The 24,129-nt window shown below is 51.7% G+C and overlaps 1 protein-coding gene across 1 annotated transcript in view; it reads left to right on the top strand.

Annotated features, from left to right (window-relative positions):
• Window positions 1–24,129, top strand: part of LOC135543516 (bromodomain adjacent to zinc finger domain protein 2B-like) — a 92,416-nt gene that overhangs the window by 50,563 nt on the left and 17,724 nt on the right. The window contains 18 exon segments of the mRNA XM_064970845.1: window positions 6,631–6,801; window positions 13,945–14,154; window positions 14,384–14,542; window positions 15,365–15,570; window positions 16,097–16,327; window positions 16,425–17,012; window positions 18,219–18,951; window positions 19,105–19,389; window positions 20,443–20,503; window positions 20,609–20,717; window positions 21,087–21,188; window positions 21,666–21,894; window positions 21,998–22,090; window positions 22,209–22,270; window positions 22,397–22,462; window positions 23,122–23,187; window positions 23,399–23,443; window positions 23,759–23,791. Coding sequence (XP_064826917.1) covers window positions 6,633–6,801; window positions 13,945–14,154; window positions 14,384–14,542; window positions 15,365–15,570; window positions 16,097–16,327; window positions 16,425–17,012; window positions 18,219–18,951; window positions 19,105–19,389; window positions 20,443–20,503; window positions 20,609–20,717; window positions 21,087–21,188; window positions 21,666–21,894; window positions 21,998–22,090; window positions 22,209–22,270; window positions 22,397–22,462; window positions 23,122–23,187; window positions 23,399–23,443; window positions 23,759–23,791 — 3,447 coding nt within the window. The 5' untranslated portion in view covers window positions 6,631–6,632.

The raw sequence follows: 24,129 nt of genomic DNA, 5'->3' as shown, positions 1-24,129 counted from the left end.
CTGCAGGGGAGAGAGAGAAAGAGAGAGAGGAGGGGGACTAAGGGAGACTGTTTATGTGTAATGACACAATATGAAAGGCAGCCTGTAAAACACAATCTGCAAACTGCACTTTTCAAGGGGATTCTCATACCTGGATTAGTGTCAGGCAATGGGATGAAAACGGAAGGAGAGAGGAGAGAGTCAGGGGCCGTGTGATATGGGAGGGATTTTGTGTGTGTGCGCACGTGCGTGCATGTGTGAGAGAGTGTGTGTGTATGTGAGAGAGAGGGGGTGTGTGTGTGTGTGTGTGTGTACGCAGGTGCATGTGAGAGAGAGGGTGTGTGTGTGTGTGTGTGTGTGTGTGTACGCAGGTGCATGTGAGAGAGAGGGGGTGTGTGTGTGTGTGTGTGTGTGTGTGTGTGGTGTGTGTACGCAGGTGCATGTGAGAGAGAGGGTGTGTACGCAGGTGCATGTGAGAGAGTGTGTGTGTACGCGTGTGTATGTGAGAGAGAGGGTGTGTGTGTGTGTTCTGTCTGCCTGAATGTTTGTGTAGGAGAAGGTGGGTAGGAGGGAATAATGGAGTAGAAATAAGCGACAGTGGAAGCATCTAACCCCGCCATTGCCTCTCGAGGTTTATTTGAGCCAGTGTTGTCAGTAATGCTAGTTCTCTATGAGGCTGTTAATGGACGGGAATACAGTAGTTCCACAGTGGAGAGAAGCCCATTGGGTCATAATGGAGTCTTTGAAAGCCCTCTGTGTGTTTTGTACAAGGCTGAAAGAAAGTGGAACTGTGAAGGCTTTAGTTTGCCTACATCCACTGTGAGATGATGGAGGACTGTTTTACACTGTGAGAGGGAGGACTGTTTTACACTGTGAGAGGGAGGACTGTTTTACACTGTGAGAGGGAGGACTGTTTTACACTGTGTGTAAAGAGCTGTGAACACTCTTGTAAATCAAATAGAGCTTCACGCTTCGTGCATGTGTGAACTGTGTGTGTGAGAGAGAGAGAAAGTGAGTTTGTGTGTGTGTGAGAGAAGGTGTGTGTGTGTGTGTGTGTGTGTGTGTGTGTGTGTGTGTGTGTGTGTGTGTGTGTGTGTGTGTGTGTGTGTGTAAGAGAGAGAAAGTGAGTTTGTGTGTGTGAGAAAGCGAGTTTGTGTGTGTGTGAGAGAGAGAAGTTGAGTTTGTGTGTGTGAGAAAGCGAGTTTGTGTGTGTGTGTGAGAGAGAGAGAGAAGGTGAGTTTGTGAGAGAAGGTGAGTTTGTGAGAGAAAGTGAGTTTGTGTGTGTGTGAGAGGAAGTGTGTGTGTGTGTGTGTGTGTGAGAGAGAGAGAGAAAGTGTGTGTGTGTGGGAGAGAAAGTCTATGTGCGTGTTTTGTCTGCCCAAAATGTCTCTTCTTTCCCCTCGCCGCTGAACACTGTCATTTGCTATCATGTTAATGTGATAATGGTCACTAATTCCACACCACCCAGCCCATGAGCTCTGATTGGGAGGTGGGGTGTGTGAGGGGGTTGGTGTCCAGGGCTAAATAGAAATATTGTTCCGGCGAAGTGGCGGGCAACTGGGTGTGTGTGCTGGGGCGCTGGGTGTGTGTAGTGGGGCGCTGGGTGTGTGTGCTGGGGCGCTGGGTGTGTGTGCTGGGGCGCTGGGTGTGTGTAGTGGGGCGCTGGGTGTGTGTGCTGGGGCGCTGGGTGTGTGTGCTGGGGCGCTGGGTGTGTGTAGTGGGGCGCTGGGTGTGTGTGCTGGAGCGCTGGGTGTGTGTGCTGGAGCGCTGGGTGTGTGTGCTGGGGCGCTGGGTGTGTGTGCTGGGGCGCTGGGTGTGTGTAGTGGGGCGCTGGGTGTGTGTGCTGGAGCGCTGGGTGTGTGTAGTGGGGCGCTGGGTGTGTGTGCTGGGGCTCTGGGTGTGTGTGTGCTGGAGCGCTGGGTGTGTGTAGTGGGGCGCTGGGTGTGTGTGCTGGGGCGCTGGGTGTGTGTGCTGGGGCGCTGGGTGTGTGTAGTGGGCGCTGGGTGTGTGTGCGGGGCGCTGGGTGTGTGTGCTGGGGCGCTGGGTGTGTGTAGTGGGGCGCTGGGTGTGTGTGCTGGGGCGCTGGGTGTGTGTGCTGGGGCGCTGGGTGTGTGTGCTGGGGCGCTGGGTGTGTGTAGTAGGCGCTGGGTGTGTGTGCTGGGGCACTGGGTGTGTGTAGTGGGGTGCTGGGTGTGTGTAGTGGAGCGCTGGGTGTGTGTGCTGGGGCACTGGGTGTGTGTAGTGGGGCGCTGGGTGTGTGTAGTGGGCCGCTGGGTGTGTGTAGTGGAGCGCTGGGTGTGTGTAGTAGGGCGCTGGGTGTGTGTAGTGGGGCGCTGGGTGTGTGTAGTGGGGCGCTGGGTGTGAGTAGTGGGGCGCTGGGTGTGTGTGCTGGGGCGCTGTGTGTGTGTGCTGGAGCGCTGGGTGTGTGTAGTGGGGCGCTGGGTGTGTGTGCTGGGGCGCTGGGTGTGTGTGCTGGAGCGCTGGGTGTGTGTAGTGGGGCACTGGGTGTGTGTGCTGGGGCGCTGGTGTGTGTGCTGGGCGCTGGGTGTGTGTAGTGGGGCGCTGGGTGTGTGTGCTGGGCGCTGGGTGTGTGTGCTGGAGCGCTGGGTGTGTGTAGTGGGCGCTGGGTGTGTGTGCTGGGGCGCTGGTGTGTGTGCTGGAGCGCTGGGTGTGTGTAGTGGGGGCGCTGGGTGTGTGTGCTGGGGCTCTGGGTGTGTGTGTGCTGGAGCGCTGGGTGTGTGTAGTGGGGCGCTGGGTGTGTGTGCTGGGGCGCTGGGTGTGTGTGCTGGGCGCTGGGTGTGTGTAGTGGGGCGCTGGGTGTGTGTGCTGGGGCGCTGGGTGTGTGTGCTGGGGCGCTGGGTGTGTGTAGTGGGGCGCTGGGTGTGTGTGCTGGGGCGCTGGGTGTGTGTAGTGGGCGCTGGGTGTGTGTAGTGGGCGCTGGGTGTGTGTAGTGGAGCGCTGGGTGTGTGTAGTAGGGCGCTGGGTGTGTGTAGTGGGGCGCTGGGTGTGTGTAGTGGGCGCTGGTGTGAGTAGTGGGGGCGCTGGGTGTGTGTGCTGGGGCGCTGTGTGTGTGTGCTGGGGCGCTGGGTGTGTGTAGTGGGGCGCTGGGTGTGTGTGCTGGGCGCTGGGTGTGTGTGCTGGAGCGCTGGGTGTGTGTAGTGGGGCACTGGTGTGTGTGCTGGGGCGCTGGGTGTGTGTGCTGGGGCGCTGGGTGTGTGTAGTGGGCGCTGGGTGTGTGTGCTGGGGCGCTGGGTGTGTGTAGTGGGCGCTGGGTGTGTGTAGTGGGGCGCTGGGTGTGTGTGCTGGGGCGCTGGGTGTGTGTGCTGGAGCGCTGGGTGTGTGTAGTGGGGCGCTGGGTGTGTGTGCTGGGGCTCTGGGTGTGTGTGTGCTGGAGCGCTGGGTGTGTGTAGTGGGGCGCTGGGTGTGTGTGCTGGGGCGCTGGGTGTGTGTGCTGGGGCGCTGGTGTGTGTAGTGGGGCGCTGGGTGTGTGTGCTGGGGCGCTGGGTGTGTGTGCTGGGCGCTGGGTGTGTGTAGTGGGCGCTGGGTGTGTGTGCTGGGGGCGCTGGGTGTGTGTGGGGCGCTGGTGTGTGTGCTGGGCGCTGGGTGTGTGTAGTGGGCGCTGGGTGTGTGTAGTGGGCGCTGGGTGTGTGTGCTGGGGCACTGGGTGTGTGTAGTGGGGCGCTGGGTGTGTGTAGTGGGCCGCTGGGTGTGTGTAGTGGAGCGCTGGGTGTGTGTAGTAGGGCGCTGGGTGTGTGTAGTGGGGCGCTGGGTGTGTGTAGTGGGGCGCTGGGTGTGTGTAGTGGAGCGCTGGGTGTGTGTAGTGGGGCGCTGGGTGTGTGTAGTAGGGCGCTGGTGTGTGTGCTGGGGCACTGGGTGTGTGTGCTGGGGCGCTGGGTGTGTGTAGTGGGGCGCTGGGTGTGTGTGCTGGAGCGCTGGGTGTGTGTGCTGGAGCGCTGGGTGTGTGTGCTGGGGCGCTGGGTGTGTGTGCTGGGCGCTGGGTGTGTGTAGTGGGGCGCTGGTGTGTGTGCTGGAGCGCTGGGTGTGTGTAGTGGGCGCTGGGTGTGTGTGCTGGGGCTCTGGGTGTGTGTGTGCTGGAGCGCTGGGTGTGTGTAGTGGGCGCTGGGTGTGTGTGCTGGGCGCTGGGTGTGTGTGCTGGGGCGCTGGGTGTGTGAGTGGGCGCTGGGTGTGTGTGCTGGGCGCAGGTGTGTGTGCTGGGGCGCTGGGTGTGTGTAGTGGGGCGCTGGGTGTGTGTGCTGGGGCGCTGGGTGTGTGTGCTGGGCGCTGGTGTGTGTGCTGGGCGCTGGGTGTGTGTAGTAGGGCGCTGGTGTGTGTGCTGGGGCACTGGGTGTGTGTAGTGGGGTGCCCACTCCAGTGGAGCGCTGGGTGTGTGTGCTGGGGCACAGGTGTGTGGTGGGGCGCTGGGTGTGTGTAGTGGGCCGCTGGGTGTGTGTAGTGGAGCGCTGGGTGTGTGTAGTAGGGCGCTGGGTGTGTGTAGTGGGGCGCTGGGTGTGTGTAGTGGGGCGCTGGGTGTGAGTAGTGGGGCGCTGGGTGTGTGTGCTGGGGGCGCTGTGTGTGTGTGCTGGAGCGCTGGGTGTGTGTAGTGGGCGCTGGGTGTGTGTGCTGGGCGCTGGTGTGTGTGCTGGAGCGCTGGGTGTGTGTAGTGGGGCACTGGGTGTGTGTGCTGGGGCGCTGGGTGTGTGTGCTGGGGCGCTGGGTGTGTGTAGTGGGGCGCTGGGTGTGTGTGCTGGGCGCTGGGTGTGTGTGCTGGAGCGCTGGGTGTGTGTAGTGGGGGCGCTGGGTGTGTGTGCTGGGGCGCTGGGTGTGTGTGCACACAGCGCTGGTGTGTAGTGGGGCGCTGGGTGTGTGTGCTGGGGCTCTGGGTGTGTGTGTGCTGGAGCGCTGGGTGTGTGTAGGGGGCGCTGGGTGTGTGTGCTGGGGGCGCTGGGTGTGTGTGCTGGGGCGCTGGGTGTGTGTAGTGGGGGCGCTGGGTGTGTGTGCTGGGGCGCTGGGTGTGTGTGCTGGGGCGCTGGGTGTGTGAGTGGGCGCGGTGTGTGTGCTGGGCGCTGGGTGTGTGTAGGGGGCGCTGGGTGTGTGTAGTGGGCCGCTGGGTGTGTGTAGTGGAGCGCTGGGTGTGTGTAGTAGGGCGCTGGGTGTGTGTAGGGCGCTGGGTGTGTGTAGTGGGCGCTGGGTGTGAGTAGTGGGGGCGCTGGGTGTGTGTGCTGGGGCGTTATGTGTGTGTGCTGGAGCGCTGGGTGTGTAATAGTGGGCGCTGGGTGTGTGTGCTGGGGCGCTGGGTGTGTGTGCTGGAGCGCTGGGTGTGTGAAGTGGGGCACTGGGTGTGTGTGCTGGGCGCTGGGTGTGTGTGCTGGGCGCTGGGTGTGTGTAGTGGGGCGCTGGGTGTGTGTGCTGGGCGCTGTGTGTGTGCTGGGCGCTGGGTGTGTGTAGTGGGCGCTGGGTGTGTGTGCTGGGGCGCTGGGTGTGTGTGCTGGAGCGCTGGGTGTGTGTAGTGGGCGCTGGGTGTGTGTGCTGGGGCTCTGGGTGTGTGTGTGCTGGAGCGCTGGGTGTGTGTAGTGGGCGCTGGGTGTGTGTGCTGGGGCGCTGGGTGTGTGTGCTGGGGCGCTGGGTGTGTCAGTGGGGCGCTGGGTGTGTGTGCTGGGCGCTGGGTGTGTGTGCTGGGGCGCCAGAGTGGGGCGCTGGGTGTGTGTGCTGGGCGCTGGGTGTGTGTGCTGGGGCGCTGGGTGTGTGTGCTGGGGCGCTGGGTGTGTGTAGTGGGGCGCTGGGTGTGTGTAGTGGAGCGCTGGGTGTGTGTGCTGGGGCACTGGGTGTGTGTAGTGGGGCGCTGGGTGTGTGTAGTGGGCCGCTGGGTGTGTGTAGTGGAGCGCTGGGTGTGTGTAGTAGGGCGCTGGGTGTGTGTGCTGGGGCACTGGGTGTGTGTAGTGGGGTGCTGGGTGTGTGTAGTGGAGCGCTGGGTGTGTGTGCTGGGGCACTGGGTCTGTGTAGTGGGGCGCTGGGTGTGTGTAGTGGGCCGCTGGGTGTGTGTAGTGGAGCGCTGGGTGTGTGTAGTAGGGCGCTGGGTGTGTGTAGTGGGGCGCTGGGTGTGTGTAGTGGGGCGCTGGGTGTGTGTAGTGGAGCGCTGGGTGTGCAGTGGGCGCTGGGTGTGTGTGCTGGGGCGCTGGGTGTGTGTAGTGGGGGCGCTGGGTGTGTGTGCTGGGGCGCTGGGTCAGTAGTGGGGCGCTGGGTGTGTGTAGTGGAGCGCTGGGTGTCCAGTGGGGCGCCAAGCGGAGCGCTGGGTGTGTGCTGGGGCGCTGGGTGTGTGTAGTGGGGCGCTGGGTGTGTGTAGCGGAGCGCTGGGTGTGTGCTGGGGCGCTGGGTGTGTGTAGTAGGGCGCTGGGTGTGTGTAGTGGGGCACTGGGTGTGTGTAGTGGAGCGCTGGGTGTGTGTAGTGGGGCGCTGGGTGTGTGTGCTGGGGCGCTGGGTCTGTGTGTTGGGGCGCTGGGTGTGTGTGCTGGGGCGCTGGGTGTGTGTAGTGGGGCGCGGGGTGTGTGTAGCGGAGCTCTGGGTGTGTGTAGAGGAGCTCTGGGTGTGTGTGTTTTTCTCATTCTTTTCTCTCCTCTGCTTTTGTAACGGTGCTGATTGGATTGTGTTTGACAGATATGGAGTCTGGAGAGCGGCTGGCCTCCCCCGCGCCCCCCACCGCTCGCACCTCCTCCCCTGCTGCCTCCTCCTCCTCTTCCTCCTCCTCGTCCTCCCCGGCTCCCCACTCCAAGAGCAGTCTGGCCCCCAGCCCTGCAGGCTCACTGGGATCTACCCTCAGCACCTCTGGTAAGACTGCTTCATCACTCCGTGCCGTGCATCACACACACACACACACACACACACACACACACACACACACACAGTCAACACCCTGTCAAGCTGCACATACAAATCCACAAAATACACACAGACTGGTTTACGGAGAGACTGGTTTACGGACAGACCGGTTTACGTAGAGACCGGTTTACGGAGAGACTGGTTTACGGAGAGACCGGTTTACGGAGAGACCGGTTTACGGAGAGACCGGTTTACGTAGAGGCCGGTTTACGGAGAGGCCGGTTTACGGAGAGGCCGGTTTACGGAGAGGCCGGTTTACGGAGAGGCCGGACGGAGAGATTTACGGAGAGACCGGTTTACGGAGAGACCGGTTTACGGAGAGACTGGTTTACGGAGAGGCCAGTTTACAAATATGTTATATTTCTACTTCCCCATTAATAACCACTGTCTGCACTTATAGAATAGAACAACTCCTCAATAACTAATGTAAAGGATATTAGCTGTGCACTGTGTAATGAGTGGCCTAGAAACTAAAAACCCCTCATGATTCACCTTTTAACTCAAGGTTCTCCTTTTTTCAACACGAGGAAGGATGAGTTTAATGCGTTGCTGACTTCCCCCCAGTATTAATTATGTAGTTATTGTTAGGCCTGTGAAAACACCTTTTCTCCCAGACTCAGCCTTCCTCTGACAGCTTGGGTTGCTGCTGAAAAGCTGCTGCATTAATGAAGCCCAAACAATTAGAAAGCCTCTTTTGTGTAATATGGAACACACACACACACACACACACACACACACACACACACACGTCTCCTGACAACCTCTTGCTATGTGGCTGCATCACTGATTTGTGTGTGTGCGTGCGTGCGTGCGTGTGTGTCTCAGGCAGTGCCTGCGTGATTTAACATGTCTGTCAGCCACTCAGTGTCTTCGTGCCAGCTCCAAACACCCAAACCCTTTCTCTGCATTCTAATTGTGTTCTCAGAGCCATTATGCAGCATGAGGAATACACACACACACACACACACACGCACGCACACAGAAGTCGACAGATCACACTGACCAGCAAATAGCATGCAAATGTAACACTGCAGTAGTTGTGTTGTCTCTCTTTCATGATAAGAAGAATGACAAAATAAAGCCCCCAGTATTTCTCTCTCTCCTCTCCCCCGTGTTGCTCCAATGAAGCAGCCATTAGGCCGTCTTCTCATGCATTATACATTGCCCCTATCCCTCTGCGCCATAACCTGTTCTCAGATTGTCTAGATAAGTGATTTTGGGCCGAGCGTCAAATGAAATGCTGAGAGGCAGGCTTCTAGCTCTGAAGTTGTGCCGAGCTTGATCAAGCCAAGCAAGAGTTCTTTCATATGAGATGTCTTGTTCCCGCGCGGAGCGGGAGGATGATTTATATTAATTATGAATTATATATACTATACATATTATATACCTACTGATGGCAAGGGGCGGCAGGTAGCCTAACGGTTAGAGCGTTGGGCCAGTAACAGTGTGTCATTGATGAGGATATCACTTTGAAAAAGCCCGGGCGCATGTAGAACTCTTTCCTACTGGGATCGGCTCACGGATGCAATTAACTTTAAATCTGTCCATGGAAATGTGATTGACTGCAACAAACAACAAATTAATCCCCCTTCGGCTAGCATCCTCCAAACACGGGAAAAAAAAGGCCCGGCGCTTTTTTAGAATGCAGTTGTGTTTGTCAGAGAGAGTGGAGGAGGAGGGTGGAGGAGAGAGAGGATATCAGGTAATCCTGTATTTCTGCTCGGCTGCTCGCTTCTCTTCAAATTTCTGATTTAATTATTCTCCAGCTGGAAGCGCATTAATATTGAAAAGGCATTTGCAGATGTCACTCTGTTGCTCGGGGAAGGTCGGTCGAGGCGAGAGTGACAGGCGGGGTTTTGGCGGGAGGGAGATGCGACGGAAGTGGCTGCTTGCTGCTGGCCTTTCGGGGGTTGTGTTTTGTATTTTCAGTCATTTGTCTCCGTATCCGCTAGCTGACTTTGGCACGGCAAGGCACTCCATATTCAGCATATTCTAATGAAGTACACAAGGTATTTCTCTTCTCTGTCATGGTGCAGCAGACTAGGGCCTTGAAGCCGGCTCAAAGGGCATTTTCTCATGTGTCACCACACCACTCTGCCTCTGGCACGCTGGCTGGCACTCTTTGTTTCCCTCCCCACCTCCCACTGAGCATTTAAACTCCGCTTCCCACAGGCAAATAAACATTTTTATGAACCTATTATGATTTTGAAGATATCTTCCTCAATCTCCGTGGATTCCATATTACTGGTTTACAATATGGAGATAGCATTTAGGCCATTTTAGGAATCTGCCTCTAGGGAAATTACACCTTTACATTTCATTAGTCCTGAATTGCTGTTGAAAAGATGCTCCCAGTATTAGGCCTACAGTACCCTTGTGCATTTTATGATATTGTAGGTACACAGTCCGGCTTAATGTCGAAGAGTTGGAGCGTGAACCCTTTCCTCTCTTCTGTAAGTGAGAGCTTCTAATTTAAAAAACAAATGTCTTCAGAGATAAGTCTCTCACTGTTGCCGCCTGTTATAGACCCCCCCTCAGCTCCCAGCTGTGCCCTGGACACCATATGTGAATTGATTGCCCCTCATCTATCCTCAGAGTTCGTTCTGTTAGGTGACCTAAACTGGGATACGCTTAACACCCTGACAGTCCTACAATCTAAGCTAGATGCCATCAATCTCACACACATTATCAAGGAACCCACCAGGTACAACCCAAAATCCGTAAACATGGGCACCCTCATAGATATTATCCTGACCAACTTCCAAATACACCTCTGCTGTTTTCAATCAGGTTCTCAGCGATCACTGCCTCATTGCCTGCATCTTCTATGGGTCCGCGGTCAAACGACCACCCCTCATCACGGTCAAATGCTCCCTAAAACACTTTTGCGAGCAGGCCTTTCTAATCGACCTGGCCCGGGTATCCTGGACGGATATCGACCTCATCCCGTCAGTCGAGTATGCCTGGTCCTTCTTTAAAAGTAATTTCATCACCATCTTAAATAAGCATGCCCCTTTCAAAAAATGTAGAACTAAGAACAGATAGAGCCCTTGGTTCATACCAGACCTGACTGTCCTCGATAAGCATAAAAACAACCTGTGGCAGACTGCAATAGCATCGAATAGTCCCTGCAATATGCAACTGTTCAGGGAAGTCAGGAACCAATACACGCAGTCAGTCAGGAAAGCAAAGGTTAGTTTTTTCAAACAGAAATTTGCATCCTGTAGCTCTTACTCCAAAAGGTTTTGGGACACTGTAAAGTCCATGGAGAATAAGAGCACCTCCTCCCAGCTGCCCACTGCACTGAGGCTAGGTAACACTGTCACCACCGATAAATACACGATAATCGAGAATTTCAATAAGCATTTCTCTACGTCTGGCCATGCTTTCCTCCTGGCTACCCCAACCCCGGGCAACAGCTCTGCACCCCCTGTAGCTACTTGCCCAAACTTCCCCAGCGTCTCCTTCACCCAAATCCAGATAGTAGATGTTCTGAAAGAGCTGCAAAACCTGGACCCGTACAGTTCAACTGGGCTAGACAATCTGGACCCTTTCTTTCTAAAATGAGCTGCCGCCATTGTTGCAACCCCTATTCAGAGAGTCTGTTCAACCTCTCTTTCCTATCATCCGAGATCCCTTAAGATTGGAAATCTGCTGCAGTCATCCCCCTCTTCAAGGGGGTGGGACACTCCAAAACTGTTATAGACCTATGTCCATCCTGTCCATCCTCTAAAGTCTTCGAAAGCCAAGTTAATAAACAGATCACTGACCATTTCGAATCCCACCGCACCTTCTCCATTGTGCAATCCGGTTTCCGAGCTGGTCACGGGTGCACCTCAGCCATGCTCAAGGTACTAAACGATATCATAACCGCCATCAATAAAAGATTGTACTGTGCAGCTGCCTTCATCGACCTGGCCAAGGCTTTCGACTCTCAATCAATCACCGTATTCTTATCGTATTCTTACCTTGGTTTCTCAAATTACTGCCTTGCCTGGTTCACCAACTACTTCTCAGACAGAGTTCAGTGTGTCAAATCGGAGGGCCTGTTGTCCGGACTTCTGGCAGTCTCACAGGGCTCAATTCTCGGGCCGACTCTTTTCTCTGTATATATATCAACGATGCCGCTCTTGCTACGGGTGATTCCCTGATCCACCTCTACGCAGACGACACCATTCTGTATATATCAGGCCCTTCTTTGGACACTGTGTTAACAAACCTCCAAATGAGCTTCAATGCCATACTTCACTCCTTCTGTGGCCTCCAACTACTCTTAAACGCTAGTAAAATTAAATGCATGCTTTTCAACCATTCGCTGCCCACACCCGCCTGCCCGACTAGCATCACTACTCTGGACGGTTCTGACTCAGAATATGTGGACAACTACAATTACCTAGGTGGCTGGCTAGACTGTAAACTCTCCTTCCAGACTCATATTAAACATCTCCAATCCAAAATTATTCCACAACAAAGCCTCCTTCACTCACGCCACCAAACATACCCTAGTAAAACTGACTATCTTACCGATCCTTGACTTCGGCGATGTCATTTACAAAATAGCCTCCAACAGTCTACTCAGCAAACTGGATGCAGTCTATCACAGTGACATCCGTTTTGTCACCAAAGCCCCACATACCACCCACCACTGCAACCTGTATGCTCTAGTGTTGGCCCTCGCTGTATGCTCTAGTCGGCTAGCACGTGCTCCAGCAGGTATATCTCACTGGTCATCCCCAAAGCCAACACCTCCTTTGGCCACCTTTCCTTCCAGTTCTCTGCTGCCAATGACTGGAACGAATTGCAAAAATCGCTGATGCTGGAAATGTATATTTCCCTCACTAACTTTAAACATCAGCTATCTGAGCAGCTGACCGATCGCTGCACCTGTACATAGCCCATCTGTAAATAGCCCATCCATTCTACCTACCTCATCCCCATATTGTTTTTATTTACTTTTCTGCTCTTTTGCACACCAGTATTTCTACTTGCACATCATAATCTGCACATCTATCACTCCAGTGTTAATTTACTAAATTGTAATTACTTGCTACTATGGCCTATTTATTGCCATTCCTCCTCACTCCATTTGCACACACTGTACATATACTTTCTTTTTTTTCTATTGTGTTATTGACTGTATGTTTGTTTATTCCACGTGTAACTCTGTGTTGTTGTTTGTGTCACACTGCTTTGCTTTATCTTGGCTAGGTCGCAGTTGTAAATGAGAACTTGTTCTCAACTAGCCTACCTGGTTAAATAAAGGTGACATATAAAAAAAATAAAGATAATCTAATTGTAACTCAGGCTTAACCAACCAGACAGTTATGTAATATGATGTTATATGGACATTTTAATTCGATTCCCTTGATCATCTCAGCAATTTAGCCTCTACATTGTATTTTCACTTCATGCTCCCAGCATCACTGTATCGTTGAATATATATAGCTGTTTTAGAGCACGCAAAATGAAAGTACTTTAGCTTAGGCCTAATTATGTTTAGTCGTAGTTTTTTTCTCTCACTTATGACAGCCAGATAGGCAGGCGCAAATGTTCTGGTTCTTTTCTGTGCGTCTCAACTCCATCATCTGATTCTGTAGAATTTGGGGGCACCACACTCACACAGCGCTCACTGGGCGTGTTGTAGGTTGACATTTTCACAAGCTCGGTGGATAACACTTTACATCGCCTGTCATCACTTTTTATGCATACATATTACCTGGCTCAACGAGAGAGCTCGTCTTCGCCCCGCCGCAGCCTCCCTCCCTCCCTCTACCAGCCTCTCTCTTTTTCTCACCCTTCTGTAATGGAAATTGAATTTGCATGAAATATGCTCAGACCAAATTGCATCTGACTGTGCGAGGAGACAACGCGCTCCGGTTGCCCTGCCAGAAATGATTGTACTCAGGTTTAGGGGAAAGCTTGGTGACGATCATGTTGAAGTATTCCTCTTTTTTTTTGGGGGGGGGGGGGAGACAATGTGCTGCTGAAATTTAAATCAGAAAAGGTTTTGAGGAAAGTATTAGGAACAGGCTCTATCGCAGGTACGCCTCTCAAACACCACACCACTGACTTATTGAAGGACCGCGACTCGCTTGTTATTCGGTCGACCACTGATTTAGCCTATTTGAGCTTGTTTAATTTGCGTGGTGACGGATATAATGGAGTAGCGAGGAAGGATCAGTGCTATACAGTACCTGTAGGAACACTTCAACTACACTCCCAGCTGTCCAAATGTCCCGCTGCTCAGCCCGCATCTGTTTCAGGTTTCTTGGTAGATACAAAATCGAATACTTATGCAAATTTCTCACGTTAAATAAATGTAAAAAATGTATCTGCCCCTGAGAACATTCTCTTTGTAGCCTAATTTAACAAATCAGCTCCTCCTCAGAAAATATAATATGAATTGTCGACTGCTATCGCTCTTTTTATCTTCTTCTCGCTCTCTCTCACCTACTGAAGTACAGCCTAGAACTCTGTCTATCTAGAACATGCACGATGCGCATCTCCCCTCTGAGTAGTGTCTCTGTCTCAGTCACTCCGATCTGAGCTGCTCTGTTCTGTGTTTTCACAAGCATGGGTAATCCCGTCAAGCTCCAATCCAGGGCTATCTTTGTCCTTTACGCTGCCTAATGTCTTGTTTAATATACATAAAATATCATCTTACCCAGCAGAAAACCTGTAGGGGGAGAGGAGAAAACGTCATTAAACTTTAACACACAGAAGGGATGAATACCTAAGAAGCCAGCGAGTCAGGGTATTTCGAGGGCACGGCGAACCCTTGAGTCATCTCAGAATTCAATTCAGTTTATTTCTACCCCAAACAGAAGCACACTGCTGATCAAATCAAACGTTATTTGTCACATGGTTTGTAAACAACAGTTGTGGACTAACAGTGATATGCTGACTCCTTCCCAACAACGCAGAGAGAAAGAGAACAGAGAAATAGTAGAAAGTCAGACACGTGATCATAGAAGTAATAACATATACACAATGAGTAATGTGACAACTGCTGATGTGACTACTGAAGTAAAAAGGACTTAATAAGTACATTTGATTTGTTATTATTATTTTGTTGTACTGTTTGTCCATCAGGTCGTTTGTATGGGGTGATGAGCGACCAGCAGCCCTACACGTTGTCAAGTGCCTTCCCCCTGGTCAGCCACCCAGCCTTCGGCCTGTACACCACCAGCTCAGGACGCCCAGAGTTTGGAGGCCTGGGGTCGTTGGGGTCCCTGGGTTCTCTGGGGTCCTTGGGGATGTCTGCTGCCCTGGCCGCACATCCCCAGCTGGGAGCTCTGACAGGTAAGAGGAGGGGCCCGGGTGTGGCGCTTGGACAGGTGTAACATGACTCAGTCCAGGAGATTTACTTAACCTGAGCAGCAGATGGATGAAACAGCATGACTAATCAGTATTTAAGGGTGTGTTAACTTCTAATACTCTTTAGGCGATTGTAATTGATATACCGTACTGAACTTAGTGGATGAGACAGAATGACACTGATGTCCTCCTCCTTGTCCTCTCTCTCCATCAGAATGGTGGCGAGCAGCAGAGGCCCACAGTAGGGGGGCAGCAGCCTTCCTCCCGCCGTTCCTGGGCCTCCCCACAATGTTCACCCCCCACATCCAGCAGAACCACATTCCCCTGCAAGCTCCCTCCAGGACCCCCAGCAAAAACGGACAGACCCCCAAAGGTACAGCTACGCCCATCCTTCTTACATTGAACCCTTCCAAGTGCTTCATTCTGACCTATACAGATAATAACAACTTAGAACAAAGGTGATAATTGCGACACCTCCTGTGCTCATAAGGGGAAAATATGTATTTTATTGTACCTGTATATTGGCACAGAGTGTGAAGAAGCGTCTCACACCTGTTCAAAAGCAGCAAATGATTTTACCGTCAGGAAATAAAAGGTAACCTTAAGAGGGTGAGGTATTTACAGCGCAACGTTTTTTTTTACCCCTCTGGCAATTGCGAAAGATGTGAATGAATGAATCATTCCTGTAAGCAGGTGGTGGAAACTGTTCACAGGGATTAAGTGAGAGGCTCCCTAGTCTCGGCAGTCTCCGGCTCCGTGATGAGATTTCTCCCGTCGAGAACCTTATAATGACTTGCAGTCTCAGTTAATGGCGTATGTGCAGGCTTTTTTTCTTCTTCTCTCTATCTTTTTCTCTCTCTCGCTCTCGCTCTCTCTCTCGCTCTTTCTTTCTCACACTCTCTCTTGCTCTCTGTCTCTCTCTCTGTACCCTTTCTCTCTTAATCTACTTTCTTCATTTGATGCTGTCTTCTCATTTATCTTTTATTATGTAAACCACTCATGTGCTCACGCCATGTTCAGCATGTCTCAATGAGATACGCATTAAATCAATATTTTCGTAAGGCTTTTTATTCTCTTCCGCGTTCAGAAGAACCCCAGATATTTCATTAGCGTTTTTACTCGCAATGTCTCGTTGCTCAGATGAGATTAAGATGCTGTGTAACGGTGTGCTGTGCCTCTTTCCGTGCGATTTCAGGGGTGAACGGGGCAGTGAACGGAAGTGGGGTCTCCTCCCCAACCATGCAGGGGTCTTACTCCATGAACGCGTCCCCATCCCTGGGTGCCTCCCAGGCTGTTAAGGGCCCCAACTCCAAGGCCAGGGGCCCCAGGAGCAGCCCTCACAGCCAGAGCCACACAGCAGAGCGACAGCTGGAGAAAGTACCCTGCAAACCTAAAGACAAGGTCAGCTCAATGATGGAGTAGCTCTAGATTACTGATGACAACGTTGTGAAAATTATGCGCGCACTTCGACGTGGCCGGAAGCCGCATTGTTATGATTCTGAACGCTCAGATAGCTAGCAGCGATGGCAAGAAGCTGCCATGTTTTAGGTAGCTCGTTTCAGCTCGTTGTATCTTGTTATTGATACCATCTCTTGTTTTGAGGTGTTTTGACGGATTCCATGTCAATGCTAATATTGCAAAAAGTCGATAGTGCTCATTATACAATTGTATAATTTGGAGACGAAATATAGTTGACATGTTGTTAACAGTCTAAGCCAGCTCTGTCTGTTTTGCCCCATAGTTGTGCATTCGTTGGTTTTGTTGCTAAAAGATAACCTGTCTATAGCTATAGTAAAGCCTGAAGTATTTGACTTGGGGTCCATTTTGGACGTTTTAAGTTTTCCATTTCCAGTTTAGAATTTAAAATCAAATGGTTAAAATGTACACAGGGTGCTTTATTGATTGTCAGCTCTCTGCCTTAATGCAGAAGCCCAGTAAAAAGCCAGCAGATGTTGCTGGGGTCAGTGACAGCGAATCAGGCTCTACCTCGGACAGTTCCAGCGACGGAGCCATCAGCAGCGACCTGGAGGACCTCGGAGGGGAAGAGGACGACGACGATGATGACGACGATGATGATGAGGATGAGGAAGATGAGGGAAAGAGCGAGGCGTGGAACTCTGAGAAGGAGAAGGCGAGGCGGACGAAGAAAAAAATGAAGGTACAGTGATAGTGAGTAGTACTGGTAGTGTGTAGCTACTTGTCTGTGATGTGCTCCGGGGTGAGCTAACACTGGGCTTCCTCTCCTCCCTCTCCAGATCGGGACACTAAGCTCGGGCATGCAGGAGGCCCAAGACAATAGGAACAGCCTGCCCCACAGCCTACACTCCGACCCCCCCACCCTGGTCCCCTCACAGCACTCCCCCTCTACCCTGTCCCAGAGCTCCCCCCGGTCTCTCCAGACCTCCCGGCCCAGGGAGGAGGGTCTCCAGCAGCACCTCAGTGTCATCCAGTCCACAGGCCTAGCAGCCAGCTCCAAGCCCTTGGCCCTCCTCACCCAACCCCGCAGGGAAACCCCCCCATCAACCGTCTCTGCCTCTCCAATCCCCCTCATCACCTCCCCCAAAGGACGCACCACAGCGTCCCCCAAGCCGCCCAAGGTTCTGCCCTCCTCGCCACAGCACCCGCCCCTGTCCCTCTGCTCTTCCTCCAAGCCCCTGTCGGTGCCCTCCCTGGCCCGCTCCGTACCCCTGTCCTCCTCGCCTCAATCCTTCCCTCTCCTCACGTCGCCCATGGCCAACTCCCAGCAGCCCAAGCCTCTGAAGACACCAGGCAGTGGGAAGGCTAGTAAGAGGAAGTTGCTGGAGGAATCACTCTCTCAGATCAACGAATTCAGGCTCAAACAGGTTGGTCCACTGTCCTTTCTGCCACTAGCAAGGAGTATGGTACCAAGAGTATCAAGTATGACTTGCCTAGTTAAATAAAGGTTAAACTAAATAAATACACGTTTAAAAAAAATCCCAGTATTCACACAGTAGCTCTTTTTCACATAGTCAAATAATACCACAGATTGGTAAATGGCTAGTTTAGCTTTTCACCTAATTTGGATAATCTAAAAGCGGTCGAACATGAAACGGTTTCTCCTTTCACAGTTAGAAGGTTGTTCATGGTAACACTGTAGACGAGTTGCAGTAAGAGGGCTGCTTCCAGCCAGAGAGAGTCAGAGAGGGAAGTGGGAGTCCTGTCTGAGTCATTTGATTGGGTGTGCTGCTGTGCTGCTCAGCCTGTAAACCAAAAGGTTAACCAAAAGGTCAATGCTTTTGGCCTCATTACCTCAGCAAAGCAGACGGCACATATAGTTACTGTATGTATTTATTACCCTTTTACTCTCCATTTAATACATTCACAACTCGATAGAACATATACACATTTATCACCTTCTGCAGTACATTGTGGACCTCTCGGATGTAGTCGAAATGGTCATTGAAATAGTAGTTCATCGATTAAGCTAATTCCTATGGCTCCGGCCCCCTAATTGGAAATCTAGCCTTCTCCCCTGTTCTATTTTACCGGTGCTGAGGTTATTTTTTAACCAAAGGCCTCGGCATTCCCCTAGTGGTTCAGGAACTGTTACTGTATTACATGGTCTGTGAAATTGATTTGTTTCACTTGATATCACATCTAGTTGAATGTACATGTCGAAGCCCTAACCTGTGTTTACTGAAACACGGTGCAACGCCAAATGTGACTGTCGTTCTATAAAATCTGCCATTATGCTGTTTAAAGTAAAACCCAGATGCATGACGCTAACACTTTTCACAGACTCATAACTGTAGTAATTTAAGGGATATACGGGAACTGGAAGCTGCTTTTCAGCAGCTTTACTCTTTACTTTGTACAATGCCTGTGGTTGTGGCCATGTTATATGCCATTGTCTCCAGGCTTCTGTCCTCGGCACAGTGAGACAGTGAGCCAGGCATTGTGCTTCATCACCAGCTTGAATAATCAACGTAGATGTAAATTGACAGCTGGCACAATTATGCTGTTTTCTCTTTTCTTTTCCCTTGTTTTATCCCCCTCCCTCCTTCCCACCCTCCCACCCGCCGTTCCAGTCTTTACTCTCGCAAGGCCAGACGTTCCCGGCGGCGCAGCCCAAGAAGCAGCAGGGTCACAAAACCTCTAGGAAGGCTGCTGGGGTGACGTCATCCTCCTTGCCGCCCCCCAAGCTGTCCTCCTCGGAGAGTCCGTGTGGCGGTGGCAGAAGCACAAAGTTGCCCCCTGCTCCCCTCCCCCCTCCCCCCCAGAACAACCACTCCAACCTCTTCCTGTCCAGTGCTCTCCTGGGCCTGGCTGCCCACCCCAACGGAGTCATCCAAAGCACCACGGCTCAGGACGCGCCGCTAGCCCTTATCACCAAGCCCCGCAAAGACTCCAACAAGGACCTCTCTCGGGCAGGGGCGTCCCTCTCACTGCCCGTCAACCTCAGCACCGGCGGAAGGGTCCACTCGGCCTCCTCTCAGGGCCCCATGGCGCGGCCCGCTACCTCACCCTCACCGGCCACGGCCCGGGGCCCCAGGAAGATCAAGGCCCCCAAGGCCCCTAACCCCCAGGTTCAGGCCCATGCCCTGGCCCCCATGGCAGCCTGGAAGGGCCTCTCTCAGAGTCACCTGGTGCAGTCTCTGGTGGACCTGTTCAGAGGGGCCGAGGCCGGCCTCCCAGGTCTCCCCGGTCTCCCTAGCAGCAAGGACTCGGATGACTCTGTTGAGGATGACGACGACGACGACGACGATGATGATCTGGATGATTTGGAGGATGATGAGGAGGACTCGGATGACAGCTTGTCAGGTTAGATACCGTTCTGACCATCCTAATGGAAGGCACATGCAATGTTTTGTAGTGTACAGATTTTTTTTTGTTGGGGGGGGGTTATGGTGATGTACAGCCGTGAACACCATTCAACCAGTGATAACCCCTCTCGTTCTGGTATCCTCCTCTCAGATTCTGACAGTAACTTGGACAGCGACAAGGACATCTCCGGTGGCAAACTGAAGGACCCGAAGCTGAAGCTGTCATCGTCAGGCTCCGTCTCCAAGAGGGAGAAGACCCCACTCAAGCTAACCAAAGGCCACGCCTCCTTACTGAGCAGCACAACCAATCACACAGCCGCCAGCTGCTCCCCACTCAACCTGCAGGTCATCAAGACGCCCAACATCGTCACCAGCTCCAGTGCCTTGGCCTATCACAGCTCTCCTTCCTCCTCCTACTCCCTGGTCACGCCCCCAGGTAACCACAGGCAACACTCCTTAAACTTCTTTACCTACTCTGCCAAAGCTACTCATACAGCACAAGCACAGAACCAGTCAGTAGAAACACCGAGCTGTACCTTTTAACTGTTGAGGACACGTAACCACACTGGAATAGCTAAGCTCACCATTATATGCTATCATCTTCAGATGGTTGTAGGGAGAGAACAGGAAGAGGAAACGGAGGGTCTATTTTTAGTTAGCTGGGCAGTTGGCTGGCCTAACAGGCCTGGGTTCCTGTAGGTCCATGTCCTTGGGCTTAACAGGCCTGGCTGCCTGTAGGTGCATGTCCTTGGGCTTAACAGGCCTGGGTTCCTGTAGGTGCATGTCCTTGGGCTTAACAGGCCTGACAACTTGTTTGGCACTTCTGCCGTGCCCGAGCTTTCTTTCTTTCCCCTCTCCTCTCCTTCCTCTCTCTCTCTCAGCACTGGGAGATTACCCAGCTTAGGAAAGGAAATAACACACACACACACAGACACAACAAGGAAGACTGGAATTTTCCAACAGAGATTCCAATCTTCCTAAGCACATTTCAATTCAACATGTTTTGTTGTCCATCGAATTCACATAGGAATGTCAGTGATTATTTCAGGACATATTTCAGTCATTTCCTCAAGTTTCTTTCAGAGCACTGAGTTTCTCAATACTCTACCTGGTTAAATAAACGGAACGCAGAAACAATAAGGCACTCTCATGACCACAGCTGGTGGGTTGGAGACACAGTGGCAGCCCCGTTTGTCTCAGACAACGAAACACTGCTCATATTCAGCACTGTGATGCTGTGGCTATGGGTGGGTGTTTTGGGCAGTAGTTCTGCGTGTGGCTGTAGCTGGGTGTTTAGGGCTATGGAGAGAAGGCATTGACTGTGTATTGTTCAGTCTGACTAACGGGTTCATTCTCTCTCTCTCTCTCTCTCTCTCTCTCTCTCTCTCACTCACTCACTCACTCACTCACTCACTCACTCACTCACTCACTCACTCACTCACTCACTCACTCACTCACTCACTCACTCACTCGCTCTCTCTCACACCAGGCGCAGGGAAAAGAAAGAGGGTGATGGATGAGCAGGAGTTGAGGATACCTCTGGAGTTGGGGTAGGTCGAGTGGAAACTTGAATTGATAGGCTCTCTCTAGCAATGGCAAAGCCTCTGGCATTCGGTCACTCACTCACAGTTTCCTTCCGTCCGTGTGTTTCCCAGCTGGCAGAGAGAAACGCGGATCAAGAGCGCGTCCGGGAAGATGCAAGGCGACGTGGCGTACTACGCGCCATGCGGGAAGAAGTTGAGGCAGTACCCAGATGTGGTGAAGGTAAACAGTAACCCCTACCCCTCAGACTAGCCTTACGCTAGCAACTAGCCTCACCCTCACGCTAGTGCTCACTTAGCATCAACGCTAACCCCTGTGACCTTAACATGAGAAGAGCTGGAAACCTTTTAGCTCATTTCCCCAATCCCTTCCTCTGCCTACTAAAAGCTGACCTGTCGTTAGAGCATTCTGATTCTCTCTGTGCTTTTGCTCAATTTCCCCCCTAATTCTTTTGATGCTTAGTAGTTGAATCGTCACTTTAGTTTTTAGCTTCCGCCACTGTATCTAGATCGCTTTTCAATGTCACACTTTTACATACTTTCACTTTGGATATCCCTGTCTCACCAAACGTCATTATTTTCTCTTCTGTAGTATCTATCCAGAAATGGAATAAGTGGCATCACACGCGATAATTTTAGCTTCAGTGCAAAGATAATGGTTGGTGACTTCTATGAAGCCAGAGAAGGACCCCAGGTGACCTCTTTCATCTATCTATTGCCCGTTAAAATGTGTTTATTTCCTCTTTTCATGTACAGTAGAAACTGTATAGTGACTTAAGCAGTTCAGGGACATTGATAGAAATCAGCTATAGACTCCAGTAGTCCTACCACCTAGCCCCCTTTGTCTAGGGAGTCATTTAATAATCCGTTGACATTACTTCCACAGGTGACCAGTCATATACTGTACAGTAGGATAGTTTAACTAGCTGAATGGGGAATGGAATGCATTGTAGTGGTGTTCATATCACAGGTAGAAATTGGGCCATTTTCTGGTTCTTAGCTTTGTAGTCCAGTAATAACACTATGCATTGCATGAGTGATCGATCTAAAGAGTCAAACCTAGAGTAACAGTAGAGTAATCAAAGCAACTGAAGTATGTTAAAGCCGTTTATTACCCACACGACACTAACAGCCCCTCTGCCCTGTTGTTTCGCGCCCGTCCTACCCCCAGGGTCTGCAGTGGAGCCTGCTGAAGGACGAGGACGTCATCCCCCATATCCTGGCCATGGAGGGCCGGCGGGGACGGCCCCCCAACTCAGAGCGCCAGCGCGGGGCCGAGGGGGGAAAGGGCTCCCGGAGAAGGAAGGGCCGGCCGCCCAACGTGGGAGAGGGTCTGGGGTTGGGGGCCGAGGTGCCTAGCCCCAGCGAGGCCAAACTCTTACGCAAACTGGAGGCCCAAGGTGAGGAGAAGAAAAAAAATGAAAAGATCTCCATTTGAAGTCTGTGAATGCTACCTACCAAACATGCTTGGTCACACAGTAACGTTCCATCACCGCTCTGCAGAGATAGCCAGGCAGGCGGCCCAGATGAAGATGATGAGGAAGCTGGAGAAGCAGGCCATGGCCAGGGCAGCCAAAGAGGCCAGGAAGCAACAAGGTACACTACACTACATCTAAGTGCATACACTATTCCCCACTGTCCTCTTGTAGAGATGTGCAGTACCACTGCTGCAAACCATTTCTTAACACCTAAGCCCCTAAAGTCTCTCTTTCAGCCATCATGGCGGCCGAGGAAAGGAGGAAGCAGAAGGAGCAAATGAAGCTCATCAAGCAGCAGGTAGGGCATTCTTTACGTGACACCACTTCCTGTCAAACCGTCCTGTCTGAGGTATCCTTGTTTTACCACTGCACCACCATTTGGTTTGCATAGTGTATCGATCAACCGACCTCTGTGTTTCTCCAGGAGAAGATCAAGCGTATTCAGCAGATCAGGTTGGAGAAGGAGATGAGGGCACAGCAGATCCTGGAGGTACTACAGTCAACTGACCCAATACCGAACATATCCTCTGAGTTAGCAGAACGTCACTCCTCAAACTGCATCCCAGAGCCTACTGTGTCCATGGGGTTTTAATCTTACCCAAGCCCATTACTGAATAATACCACAGTGTTGGAAGGAGTAAATCATAATTCCACATGGAACTAATGCTAAATTGGTCTTGGTTGACGGCTGTTGAATATTAAAATCGCTGTCTCCGCTAGCTGTCTCAGAGTTAGACCATATTTAAATTAGACAGAAATATTTGTATTTTATTTTTTCAGACAACAGCAACAGTTTAGCATAAGTGGGTGGGGATTTTTTTTTCTTCCCTTGCACACACAATTACACTGTAGGAGCTCCAAAGTATTTTAGCAGCACTAAATCAAATTTGAGTTGACACGGTTGGCAAGCCACTCTTAACGGGATTTTTTTTTTGATGTTTGCAATTACATATTTAAATGATACTTGATTCACTCTCTGTGTTCTACACATTTGACTGGCACGTGAGGCATACGTTTCATTTTCTGTTACAGGGAAAATATCATATTTTGAGTGCTGCGGTGCGAAACTGCGAGGTGGCATGTGTCCGTCAGTCTGTCTGTCCAGATGTCTGGCAGTGAAATGACATTTGACCCGATTTGCATTCGCAGGCTAAACGGAGGAAGAAAGAAGAGGTTGCGAATGCCAAAATTATGGAGGCAGAGAAACGAATAAAGGTGAGAGTTTGTGTTACACACAGCATCTCAATGTAAACCAAAATGTCAAAGCTTTTTCCAGATGAGCTGTGTCTGACAATGAGATTAGGCATGAGCTGTAGCTCCTCTGTAAAATGGTCTGAAATCCCATCAGCCCTAGTGATTTTCATGATGGTTGCTGCATGAAAGTGTATTGATTTTCTCCCCTCATCTTTGCTGTCTTCCCCTGAAGGAGAAAGAAATGCGAAGACAGCATGCAGTCATTTTAAAGCACCAGGTACGCAGCGTTTTTTAGCAGCAAGCCTTTTCTCTTTTGACATGATTGAAATTATACTAAAAACCATATACACTTCAGCTAGATCAGTGTTTACTGTGTGTGTGTGTGTGTGTGTGTGTGTGCGTGTGCGTGTGTGTGTGTGTGTTTCAAGGTTGTGTGTAACTAGATATTTTATTAAACTCTTTACTGTTTCTCTTTGGTCAGTTTCCATTCTATTGGGTTATTTCTGAACTTTGGGTATTTTTCTGCTAAACAATCTGTTTTTTTTTTGCTGTCATTTCTGTTCCATAATACTTTGCCAACTCTCTCTGCCAGGAGTTGGAGAGGCATAGACTAGATATGGTATGGGTATGTTTATTTTTGTACATCTAACACCGCATCGTGTTTCCTGGTTGTGATATGGTTGTCATAGCAATGCATTAAGTGTAGCACTGGCTGCAGTCATACTACATTATTCTGCATGGCTTTTCAGCAAAACAAACAAAACACACACACACACACACACAGCGCGCGCACACACACACACACAAACAAAAACAACAGTGTGTCGCCTCCATCTGCCCTGAGACACCTGACCTCGCTCCGCCTGCAGTGGTTCGGTGGCTCCCCCCGTACTCCCCAGAATGCATTGCAAAAGGCGGCCAAGCCCTGCCATGCTCACTCTTACTGTCTGAAAGTACACTCCT

The sequence above is a fragment of the Oncorhynchus masou genome, chromosome 7, assembly GCF_036934945.1.
Source record: "Oncorhynchus masou masou isolate Uvic2021 chromosome 7, UVic_Omas_1.1, whole genome shotgun sequence".
In the NCBI taxonomy this organism is placed as follows: domain Eukaryota; kingdom Metazoa; phylum Chordata; class Actinopteri; order Salmoniformes; family Salmonidae; genus Oncorhynchus; species Oncorhynchus masou.
The sequence above is the reverse complement of the archived record's forward strand: the minus strand, read 5'-3'. Positions and strand labels throughout refer to the sequence as shown.